Source organism: Phlebotomus papatasi, chromosome 1 (assembly GCF_024763615.1).
Source record: "Phlebotomus papatasi isolate M1 chromosome 1, Ppap_2.1, whole genome shotgun sequence".
Taxonomy (NCBI): domain Eukaryota; kingdom Metazoa; phylum Arthropoda; class Insecta; order Diptera; family Psychodidae; genus Phlebotomus; species Phlebotomus papatasi.
In genome coordinates, this window is record NC_077222.1 from 12,901,462 (window position 1) to 12,913,668 (window position 12,207).

The window sequence follows — 12,207 nt, forward strand, 5'->3', positions numbered from 1 at the left end:
GATGAACTCCAGAGGACTAAGAAGCCGATGGAGTTATCAGAGACATCAAGATTTGAGTAAGATATTCCAAAAAACGGGCGAAGAATACCAAATTGGCGTAAAATGCCACCTTTTTTATATGGAGTTGGCATCACAAATAAACATTGGAATGGCTTATACTACAGTAGACTCTCGCAAATTCGGCTCTTTTAAGATCGGGCTACTTTTTATTTCGGGCAGCGGTTACATTTGAAAAAAGTTTGTTGTAATTTTTCAAGTTTGATTATGATTATCAAATGAATCAAATATGCTCAAATTTGGCATGGTTTGTCTTAGTTTTGATGTGATTTTGCATTATTGAGGGATTTTCATGCAATTTACGATATATATCAGTGTGTAAACTCAATATCTATATGCACATGTCGCCCGAATTTCTGTCTAATTCGGCTGACATTTCGGTCCTATATGCCCGAATTTGAGAGAGTCTACTGTACATAACTTTAAAAATTATAAAATTGTGTATTTTGTCACTATACGAAAAAATCGTAAAAAATACATGAAAATATTAAAATAATGATTAAAAATTAAATAATATAAGACCAAGAATTGTTGTAAAATCGTACTGTAGAGAAAAATAAGGTGAAAATTCACTTTAGGCCTTGTTTTTCTTTTTCGAATTTCTGTTGGAATTTCACAGTTTTCTTTAACATAAGCGCAAACTATATATGAGAATTTGAAATTTTGACAGGAAAATATATTGATGAGTGCAAAAATGCCTAAAATCCTTGCCAAATTGCTAGGAAAAGGGAAATGCAATGAAAATTGGCTTTTTGCTACGAAAATCTGTAAAAACCTTGACATTTTCTTGTCAATTTTCAGAAAATTTATATAAAAATGACAAGAAAATGAGAAAATATTTATTGGAAAATTAATTTATGAGTCCTAGAACTGCTATAGAAGTCAACGCTGGCATTTTATGCCAGTTTTGATATTTTACGTCATTTTTTGGCTCGGGGTTATTTTTAACTCTTTCGCGTCCATAGGGTAATGTCATGACTCGGGGAAAAAAGTTTTTTTTGGGTATTTACATTAATTGAAATCTATCTGTTCGTGCACGACATCATAATAGAAGGATGTAAGATTCTTGGCTCATTTTCTCAAGACTCCAGTTAGATTTCAATTAATGTAAATAGCCAAAAAGAAACTTTTTTCCCCGGGTCATATATGACCCTATGGACGCGAAAGAGTTAAAGTGTTAAGAAAACATAAACATCTTACGAAATGGTCTCAGAACTTTTTACTTGACCCAATATTTTGATTTTTCTATGGAAAGTTTTCTGATATTTCCTCATCGAAAAACCCAGGAAAAGCAGTAAAATCTCTCTGCAAACACTTCAAATCCTCGAATAATTCATGCTGCGCTACATTTTCCAACAAACAGTGAGTAAAATCAATGAGAAAATCGCGAAAAATGCCCTGAAAACCTCAATCTAACCTCATTTTTACGTAACTCCAGTCCCGGAGGAGGGAAGTTTTCCGGCTGGGAGCCTCGTTTTGTGATTCCCGGAAGCCTACGACCCCTGAGCAAGTCCCATGCATCGATGTGGAAGACCCAAAGCTGGTGATAATCCCTGAGTACCCTTTCAAAGAGAATGAACCGCTGGAAACGCAGAAAGCTAGGCTCCTGTATCAGTCCCGGAAGCGCGGGATGTTGGAGAATGACCTGCTTTTGAGTACTTTTGCCGGGAAGTATTTGAGCGGGATGACCGCTGAGCAGACTAAGCTCTATGACAAGCTGATAAATGGTCCTTCAAATGACTGGGATATTTATTACTGGGCCACGGAGAAGAAAGCTCTTCCGGAGGAATATGACAACGAGATAATGACGATGTTGAGGGAGCATGTGAAAAATCAGCCCCGGGAGATTAGATCCCGGCAGCCAGATCTCCATCAGGTTGAGAATAAGTAGATTTGGTAGATTTAATAAAGTATTTTGTTGGAATAAAAAGTATCTAGCATCTCTCAAAAACTTTGTGAAGTTCCGGAAGCGCTGCTACCTCCAGGAAAGCTTTATTGGAGGCGAAATTTTCGGGTGGGATGAGGTATTCCTTCATGGCCGGGTAGAGAACATGCTCCAGGGTTGCTGAGGATTCGTCGTCCGGTCCGGAATGTTCAATTTCCGCGTAGAACTTTGCTATTTCTTTGCTGAGCGTCTCGAAGCATTCTTTTTCATTCTCCCACTCAACTTCCGTGGCCAGGCGCAGGATGAACATGGGAAGGTGGCTTAGGGGAGGGGTAAAATTGGCTAGGATGAGTGGAAGGGTGTCTAGGGTTCGATCCTGCCGGTTTATGGACAGTTTGTAGTATTCTTTCATTATCGGTGATTTGTCGCAGAGAATCTCCACAATTCTCTCCACCAGGTCCTCCTTGTCCCCATCCTCGGGTGTCCAGCCACTCTCCTCACTCTCCAGGGCCAGCAGAGCCAGCTCCCCGAGCTTCAGTGGCTCTTCTAATTCGATTTTTCCGAAGTTTTCAAAGTCGTACAAAAGGATTTGGTAGAAAAGTTCTTTGCTGATAAAAAAGATTGATTAGCTGCGGATTTTTGCTTCCTTCTTGGACCTACCTGAGCTTCCTGGTGTCGCAGAGGAACATTTTATCCTGACACTGAATGAGGAACTGCTCCTTGTCGACGCATCCGACAAAACTCGATTCGCTGATGATCTTCCGGAGATGCTTGCTGCAGCTGTCCTCCACAGCCTTCCGGAGACTCAAGACGCTGGTTAATTTTGTGATCTTCCTGGGAGTTTCTCCTTCCGGATCTTTGATTGTCTGGGAAGCTGAGAAAGAGGTGGAAAGGTACTTTTCTATCTTGACTTCTCTGGTGTCCGTCCGGACGATCTTGAGCTCTTCCTGGGAGGATTTCTTCTCAGTTTTTGAATCTGTCAATCCGATGGAGCTTGAAGATTTGCAAGATTTACTTTTAGAGCTGCTGGAGGGCGTATTTTGTCCAGGAAGCCGAGATTCCGTGTAAAAAGTCTTTGAGGACTTCCCCTCGAGGAGTTTCTCCTCAATTTTCTGCACAATCCTCTGAATAATTGTGTCCTCATGGAGGAAGTGAACCTCATGCTTTGTGGGATGGACATTGACGTCCAGGGAGAGGGAATCCACCTGCAGGCTCATATAAACGAAAGGATGACTCCCTCCTGGGATAAAAACACTATACAGCTCATTAATCGCCGTCCGGAGGGATTCACAATCCACCAAACGATTGTTAATGAACAACAGAAAGATCCCCTTCTTCATTCCATGACTCCCATTGGACACAAAAGCCCTGGCGGAGAATTTCATTCCCGGATCCGTGAATTCCACTTCAACCAACTCCGAAGCCACAGAATTCCCATAGATCATCCGAATATTGTCCAGAACTGAGGCATTTGGTGTAGTCCTCATGGCTGCACTCTCACCAAATTTCCTCAGAAGGAAGCCCACCCTGTGATTGTGAATGGCATATTTACTCACCACTCCGTAGATCAGTTGATACTCATCATTTGGCGTCCGGAGGGTATTCTTCCGCTGGGGCATGTTGTAGAACAAATCCTCCACCGTGATCACCGTTCCCTGATTCCCAGCACAAGCCACAGGAGCTCCTTTCAGCTTCCCTCCTTCATAAAGCGCCCTGTAGGCGCACACAGAATCCCTGGTCTTTGTCTGGATCTTCAAATGTGCCACATGGCTGATGCTCGACAGTGCCTCCCCCCGGAATCCATAGGTAGATATCATCGGGAGATCATAAAACCTCTCCAATTTGGACGTGGTAAATCTCTCACAGACAATCTCCAAATCTTCCTTCCGGATTCCTGTTCCATTGTCCAGGATCTGCAGCATTTTCATGCCACCGCACTTCACAGTCACCTCAATGTGAGTCGCCTTGGCGTCCAGGCTACAAAAGGAATAAAGAAAATCCATGAGAAACGGAGGAAATCAAGGAAACCTCTCAAGTTTCCTCACCAGTTTTCAATGAGTTCTTTCAGGGCATTTGCCGGTCGCTGGATCACTTCACCGGCAGCAATTTTGTTCACAACTGACTCATCGAGTCTTTTTATCACTCCCGGATCCATTATTACTGCAAATCAATGTGAATTTTCAAGGAAATCACGAGGAAAAACATTTGGCGGAAAAAGCAAAACGCAGAATATTTGAGGTTATGGTAACTACTTGTCAGAAATTAAAAAGCGGGATTATTGCATACATTTCGGCGAATTAGGAAAATGCAAATAAATTATTTACTTTTTGGTTCAGTGCAATGTCCAAACCGTGAAAAACTAATCTCTAAATCCATTGTTTTTATTTCTAATAATCTTTTTATTCGCTAAAAAATGATAAGAAAGGGAAAATTAAATCATTTAAAAATAAATGAACAGTTTAAAAACGCAGAAACAGTTTAGAGACGCACTCCTCTTTTAAGACCTCTTAATAATTATTTGAATGTTCTCTTAAAGTAACGGATATTTGAAAATACTTAAGAAAATTGATGTCTAGGGGGAAGTGGGGCAATTTTGAAAGTGAGGTACCTTTGAAATTGGGATTTTTCACCTATTTTTAAATAAAATTGAGACTGATGTAGATATATTTTAGATTTTCAATATGTTTGTGCATCTAAATTATATCACGATAAGGCTCAATTTTATTTAAAAATAGGTGAAATATCCCAATTTCAAAGGTACCTCACTTTCTAAAGTACCCCACTTTCCCCTACCTTTGAAATTGGGATTTTTGATCTACACTCTCTGACAATCGGGAATATGGGGCAAAATGTCATCCGGTTTAGAGATAGAATTGAGCGTCAAAGCCTTTGTAAATTCCACAAAAAGCGCTCAATTATAAAGAATCACGATAAAATAGGAAGAACTACAACGAATTTAAGCGAATTAGCTTCATAATTAAACGTGAAAATTGTCAACAAAATTGGTCGCCCGATTGAAAAAGAGCCGATTGAGTGAGAGTCTACTGTATTTTTAAATAAAATTGAGCCTTATCGTGATATAATTTAGATGCACAGACATAATCTAAATATATCTCGATCAGTCTCAATTTTCATTTAAAAATAGGTGAAAAATCACAATTTCAAAGATGCCCCACTTCCTCTAGTACCGAGGGCCGGTATTAAAAAAATGTTCTTCCACAAAAGGAAGAGAATACCTTTTCCGATTTTTTTGGTGGTGGAAAGTGCGTGCATAGCCCGAGAGACCAGTCCCGGTTACACTCAGTTTATTCAATTTGAGGAAAATTATTAAGAAAACTGACATAGATTTTAATTCGAACGTCGTCTCCGTAGTATTATTCTGAGGTAATTTCCAGAAATAGATACAGAATAATTTATTAAAATTCTCTAGGGGAGACCGGGGTAGAATTAGCCAGCAAATGAATCTTTTTTTTCGCGCGAGATTTGTGAAAAAATGATAAGTTTTGTCTAATGTTTTTATGTTTCATAAGTAGCATTAGGATATTGGCTGTATGAAACAGTGTAGTTCAAAGCTCTAAATTTCTTGACTTTTTCTAGAGAGGATAATGAAAAAAAGTATGACACCTTGGCTACACTTGCCTCGGCCTGGGTAGATATAGCCACTTTTGGGGTACTAATTGCCACCAGTTATACATATGAAATTTTAAACTGGAGATACCAAATATTGTTTCGCTTGATACACTGAATTCCACTGATGCTAAATATGTTACTTAAAGCTAAAGAAAAGGGCTTTAGATTACTTTTTATGACATTTTTGTAATTGCGGCAAAATTGATGCAAACATCCAGAAAAAATCTATTTATCAAGTTGCTCATACAAATGGCAATATTGCTTAGAACAGAGGCGTGCAAGAACCGTTGAAACCGAATAAACCGAATAAACGTCAAATAAAACATGTACGTCAATGGTCAAAACGCTACTAGAACAAACTTATTTTGACGTTTATTTCAACGGTTTCAACGGTTCTTGCACACCTCTGGCTTAGAATATCAATAGTACTTTTTCGTCTAACGATTATCCATGTATTAGTGAAAAATCATTGACTGTTTTATCCCGCCACGGAAGAGTAGCTACAACTGCCCCGAGGGCTGTTTCAGTGTTCATCATCTTGGATAAAAAATTGGATAATTATTATCCAAGTGAAAAATATTTTTTAATTAGGTTTATTAAACCAGAAACGAGGTAAAACTATGAAATCTTGACTAGAAACTCAGAAAACCAAATGCTGGTCCAAAAACTGTAACATCATAATTTCAATTTTATAAAATGCTTCTAAATTGGAGGATAACAGGATCAGACTTATAAATATTTCTGGAAATATGGGGATGTGTTCCTATTTTCATTAAAAAATACTTTGCTCGATGTACATTTTAAGAAAAACGAGAAAAATCCACTGACTAATTCTACCCTTGGCTGTAGGTACCCCGGTCTCCCCTATAGAAGTTTATTCCAATAATTGTTCTTATTAATTTAAAATTCTTAAACCTGTGTTCAAGGAGAAAACTTGTTTTTAAAAGCATTCTTTCTGCGTCGTTTCTTTGAGCAAATATCGTAACATACTTTTCAAGACTTTCAAAATTTGACTTTGTATTACTAAAAAATTTAAAGTATTAGATAATCATTTCCTAAACTAGCCAGGAAAGAAAACAAAGAAAATAAAATGTTTCTAAAAAATGGAATATTTTATTTAGTGATGCTTCTTACCTCTACACTATTTTGTTGTAACCGGATTAATAATAAAGTGTATCATTTTGAAAGTGTTTAAGGTATTTAGGTTATCCTACTATTACAACAAAATGCATCATTATGAAACATTTATAAAAATGTATAGAACGTGCATTTATTCCTTTAACACGTCTTTAACACATCCAAAACCTATCATTCTTATGGGAGTTGAAGGGTTGCCTTGGGGCCCTTAATTGCAAGGTAAATATCCTCAACCTTCAATGGTGAACATGACTTATTGACAAAATACACTGTGGACCGTTCACTCTCATAAATAAATGGTCTAATATAAGGTGATATGTACAGAAACCAGGTCATTTCTTACGCTTACAGTAGAGTCTCGCTATAGTCCATATTTGGTTTCAAATTTGACACTTGGGTCGCACTATAGTCCATGTCATTTTTTAAAATTAGCAACGATTTTTAGTATTGAAATTTCTCGACGGCTTCCACTTTCTTTGCGATTGTGGTATTTGTCCTCGCTCTCTTCATTATGGATCACAATTATCACAACTACTCAATAAAGTTTGCCAAAAATATTAAAAAGGACAGATAATCCTAACCGGCTTATGTAGGTGAGATTCTTAACGTGAGCTAACTCGGAGTGCATGCAAATTCGATTTAGAGCTGAAGTTGGGAGACGCCATTCAGTTATCTTGAATCAAATTCGTGAAATTATACAAATTTTGTATTTAAACCAAAATATCAAGGATTTGGATGAACTGACAGAAAAGTGATATATGGGTGAAATGTAGACCAGAATGTTCTCTATAATTTTCCCATAGAACATGATCACATCGATTACTCAGAAGCCAAGATAAGCGAGGTTTTTTGTTTCTTAACTCGTTTTTTCATCCAGAGTTCCCCAAGTAGTCATTTGTTGAGCTTAAACTATTTCAAAGAATTGTTGTATTTTGTGGGACTTTCCATTTAAAACCCTATTTTAGGTGTCTTGGTGGAGTAGAGGCAGTCAAATTGGCATCTGAGTGATTTCAAAGCGTTATTATGGAAAAAATCATTTTTTTCACACTTAAACGGCAAAATCGGAGTGATAGCGTAGTCTGAGCGGAAAATGATGTATGGACGAAATGTAGAGACAAATGTGTTCTACAATTGTGTCGAAGTAATCATCAAAATCGGTTTAGCGACAGTCGAGATAATTGAGGTTATGTGATATTGAAATTGGTTTTTCGACTGTGGCGCCCCTGGTGTTGGTCCCACGAAGTTCAAATATTCTAGAAAGTTGTAGCATTTGGTGAGATCTTTCGTTTAAGCCCTCACTCATCAAAATCGGTCACATAGAACCGGAGATATGATTTTTTGAATTTTGTGAACTTTGACCCCTCATATCTCCGGTTCTGTTTTAACCACAGCGCGCATACGCACCATTTTGGAAACGTCCTAGACTGGACTACAACATACTAAAATTTCATTAACTTGCACAATGCCGTTTTTGAGAAAAGTGACTTTGAATTTCGATGAATTTTGACGCTATCACAGCGCCACCTGTGGTGACTTTTTGAACTTCCATCTGAAAGTGCTCATCGAGACGAAACCAAAAAGGTAAAATTTAGGTCGCTATGTTAATTAGAACCGGAGATAGAGGCCGGTCAATGTTCGAACTTTGACCCCTTATAGCTCGGGTCAGGGGTTATGGATCGACTTAAGGTTTTTTTTGTTTGATAGGTATAATCAACGGCTACAACATACTAAATTTTCAGCCCGATGCACAATGGAATTTTTGAGTTATTTAACTTTTAAGATTTAAAAATTTTCTTTTTAAAAAAAGCGCCCCTAGCGGTGGTTTTATGAACTTGCGATGTTAGAAGGGGAAGTGGCATTTCACGAGAGCTTTCCAAAAAGCCCTCACTTTTTAAATTCTGACAATTAGAACCGGAGTAATGGCCATTTTAAGAAATTTTTTTTGGACCCTTATAGCTCGGGTCAGGGGGGTCGGGGGACCTTAAGTTTGGTATTGATGGAAAGCTCTAAGGCCCAGCTATAACATACTAAAATTTGAGTCCGCTGAATGCCATAGGGGCGGAGCTATTGAGAAAACAAAAAAAGGGGGGTCTCCAAAATGGCGGAAGGAGGGGTGGGGGGTGGGGGGTCTATGCACCAAGTTGCAATTTTCACCCGATATATAACCTTTGCCGAAAACCGCAAGTCGATATCTTTTTTAGTTTAGGAGCTATTAAGCTCCAAAGAGCGGCCGGCCGGCCGGCCGGCCGGCCGGCCGGGAACGTAACTTAGCCACATATATATTCGGAATCAGGAAGTGGCGAAACACATTTTGGCCAAATTTGAGGTCGATCGGACGACATGAAATTTTGTTAGGATTATAGTAGGTGAGATTTTGTTAAGAATCTCACCTAATAATTATGCATGTCGCATACTAAAAAACATAACCTAACTTAAAATCAGTGTTTTGAAATCAACGATCGATAAATTGTGGACTATAGACTGATGGCCTATAGCGAGACTTTACTGTATTAATTAATTAATTAGAAAACTTACGCACAAACACAGAAAGTGACGTCCAAAAAGTTCTGTTAAGTTTATCAGTAGATTACCTCAACCCATCACCCGAGGGCAGAACTATCGATGAGAAAAACACTTGGGAGGTTTTTCAAATATAAGAAATTTGATTTGTTTTTAGGAATTAAAGTGATTATTTTTTTAGGTTTATTTGAGGTTTTTTCACTGTGAGATGTTGGAGATTTTAGTCGTGATTTATGAGAATTTATTTTGTATGTGGATTTTCCAATGAAAGTGTTAATAATTTGTATAAGAAAATGTGTAGGGAAAGGCTTTCAGGCTTCGCACACATTCTGACTCCGAACAATTTTTTCCATATTACTTTAATGAATCTGACCTATTTTTTTCAGGAAATGTGTACCTTAAGGCTACCCTTTAAAATATATTGCCGTAGATAGGCTGGATTCATTAACCCTTTAAGGACGAGAAGGTCAAAAATTGAGGGTCAGAAAAAATCGATTTTTCTGACTTTTTAGAACAAAATACAACTTTGTATGGCCGTAGGAAAAATTTAATTTTTGGGTCACCCGTGACCCAATTGTCCTTCAAGGGTTAAAGGAATATTAGAAAATATATGAAGTGTTCGAAGCCAGAGTTACTGCGAATCATGGAAGTTTTCCTTATTCATTTTTTATAAAACGTAAAATATTGTGAATTTCGGGGATGAAAGAACTAGTTAATAGTAAATAAATATTATAGAGCAAGATCAGAATACACGAAGAATTCGAAAATTTGATAAATTTATTTGAAAGAATTATTAAAAGCTTAGAAAAAAATCACTGATTATTATTAAAAAAAAAGATTTAAAAAATTATAGGCGAAATAAAAATTATACCAGACAGCGTATTTCTTAACCGATTGGGACAAATCTAAATTCATTTGAAAAGTATTTAGGGTAAGTGTGCCAAATTTCGGCATAGTAGCATGCAAGCGGCAAAGTCTCAAGTTTGAAATATAACATTTTTAATACAAATTGATTTTTTTCATTCCTTCTTTTTAAGGCGTGTTGCTTGGAACCTTGTAGACTGTTTATCGTCTTTATTTACTCTAAAATCATTCCTAATAAATTTTAAAATGAATAAAAATGTAGACATTGCATTGGTGTCCTATTTCGGCCACCTTCATTCTCATAGTTCCTTGCACTTCGGGAATTCTTCTAATGTCTTTTTCATATCATCTGGTTTGTCAAAGCTACAATTTTTGTTATTCTTTTGTATTGTATAATCTTTAGAGTAAGTAAAAATTAAAAATTCATGGAAATTCGAGGAACAAAATAGGTGGCCGGAATTGCAAGCTGGCCGGAATTTGGTACACTTACCCTAATTGTTTATTTATTTATTTCAACTCTATTTCTTACAATAATTTTAAAGTTTTGATTGGGATTTATTTAAATATTTGCATGGTCTAAGCTGTCCAGCTGCAATATTTAATAGTTTCCCGTACACAATATTCTGCAGATAGATTTTACCTTTCGTCCGAATCTTTGTAAAAAAAAAGTGGCAATCTTTTGATCACACTGAAAATCTTTCGGGAAAATCACATCCTCGAGAGAATGTAATTTTGTGGCAGGAAGGGACAAAAACGCGCCAATAGAGATGAGAAAGGAGAATCTTGTACAAGAAAGCATCGGATGTTTCTTGCTCAATGAAACTTCCTCCCAGACTCTCTTGCTGGCATCCCTTTTTTGCCGTTGCCATCAAGGATCTCAATTTACCCGGAGACATTTTCTTCCTGAAGACGTCCAGAATATGGCCAAGGGAGCTCCTTTTTTTCCTATCCAAAAGGTGGTCGATGAAAACTATTAATTATGACTCTTTTTCATCTTCTTGCACTTAAGTTCCTCTGCTTCCGGGAAGAGAATATCTTTCCTGGGTTTTATTCTTCTTGAGTTTCTTTTGATGGAAAGTGTGGGAAGGGATTAGAAATGTCGAGAAAAGTGAAAATTAGAAAGTCATACAAGAGGCAATAAATAGCAAAGAAATTATGAATATCTCGGTATTTTTTTTTGGGAGAGAGCAGGTGGAAGAAGAAACACTTGAGGAGCATCTTAAGCGTCAGAAGCAAAGACCAAAAATCCACCCACACAAAACACCTGTGAATGATTTATAATTGTGTGAATTTTAGAGAGGTTCTATGCTGGAGCGAAGGTACTTCTTTTTTCCTTATTTTCTCATGGCAAAAATTCCTTTCAGGAGATCCCACCAGGAATGGTCAATTAGTGGATGACGTTCGAGGATCTTGTCGCAAAGTACGGTAATTAATTATTTTTTTCGCACGCTGCTTCAGTGTTGCCGGCTTCGTGTCTTTTGTGCTTCAAAATTAGATTAACACTGAAATGATTACATAAATGGCACTTTCAGGTTGATGTGACCTGTCCGTTTTTCCCTCCTTGGCTATTTCTCCTTATTACTTTCCTTTCCGGCCCTTGAACAGCAGCGGAAATTCACGCGACGCCTTTTATCCAATTACCTCGAAAGGTATTCTTAGCTTATTCGACTGAAAACTGGATTTTTATTGATTGTTAACCCTCAGTTGACCTAAAATGGGAGCTAAGAAAATGAATCAATGAACTAGTTGTATGGTTACCTATAAAATGGGTCCTATATAATATTCTTAAATTAATTTCTGAATATTATTTTCCATTTAAAAGTCCCGGAAAGTCAAGGGTAAGGCGTTACTAGCATAATGCTTTAATTCAGGCATTGTTCATTCTCTTGATTCTCTTAAATAAGAGCATTGGTCAAGGACATAAATTACTTCCTTAATAAGTACTTATTAAATGCTTAATTCAGGCATTGTTTTGTATTGAGTGAAACGTGAAAGTAGTGGCACACGGCGGGAAAAAGAGGAAATTCGAATAGAGAAAGAGATAATTACATCTTGCTTTATAAAACCATTTCGTATTAATTTTAAACCCTCCATGCTATAGGTTTTTATTTCAT

The 12,207-nt window shown here is 37.3% G+C and overlaps 2 protein-coding genes across 2 annotated transcripts; one reads left to right on the top strand and one right to left on the bottom strand.

Moving 5' to 3' along the window:
• Positions 1–1,264: 1,264 nt before the first annotated feature.
• Positions 1,265–1,987, top strand: LOC129800043 (succinate dehydrogenase assembly factor 2-B, mitochondrial-like). Its single transcript, XM_055844401.1, has 2 exons — positions 1,265–1,419; positions 1,496–1,987. Exons 1-2 carry the CDS (start codon positions 1,393–1,395, stop codon positions 1,946–1,948), a joined length of 480 nt encoding a protein of 159 aa, XP_055700376.1. The 5' UTR covers positions 1,265–1,392; the 3' UTR covers positions 1,949–1,987.
• Positions 1,955–4,192, bottom strand: LOC129800042 (DNA mismatch repair protein Mlh1). Its single transcript, XM_055844399.1, has 3 exons — positions 3,988–4,192; positions 2,603–3,919; positions 1,955–2,550 (listed from the first exon to the last, which is right to left on the bottom strand). Exons 1-3 carry the CDS (start codon positions 4,095–4,097, stop codon positions 1,992–1,994), a joined length of 1,986 nt encoding a protein of 661 aa, XP_055700374.1. The 5' UTR covers positions 4,098–4,192; the 3' UTR covers positions 1,955–1,991.
• Positions 4,193–12,207: the final 8,015 nt, after the last annotated feature.

Bases quoted from the DNA above. Each gene is read 5' to 3' on its own strand.
- LOC129800043 (XM_055844401.1), top strand. From the start codon at position 1,393: ATGCTGCGCTACATTTTCCAACAAACA. The intron at 1,420-1,495 runs GTGAGTAAAATC...ACGTAACTCCAG, and splicing joins GCTACATTTTCCAACAAACA to TCCCGGAGGAGGGAAGTTTT.
- LOC129800042 (XM_055844399.1), bottom strand. From the start codon at position 4,097: ATGGATCCGGGAGTGATAAAAAGACTCGATGAGTCAGTTGTGAACAAA. The intron at 3,920-3,987 runs GTGAGGAAACTT...TTCCTTTTGTAG, and splicing joins AAAGAACTCATTGAAAACTG to CCTGGACGCCAAGGCGACTC. The intron at 2,551-2,602 runs GTAGGTCCAAGA...CTTTTTTATCAG, and splicing joins TGCGACACCAGGAAGCTCAG to CAAAGAACTTTTCTACCAAA.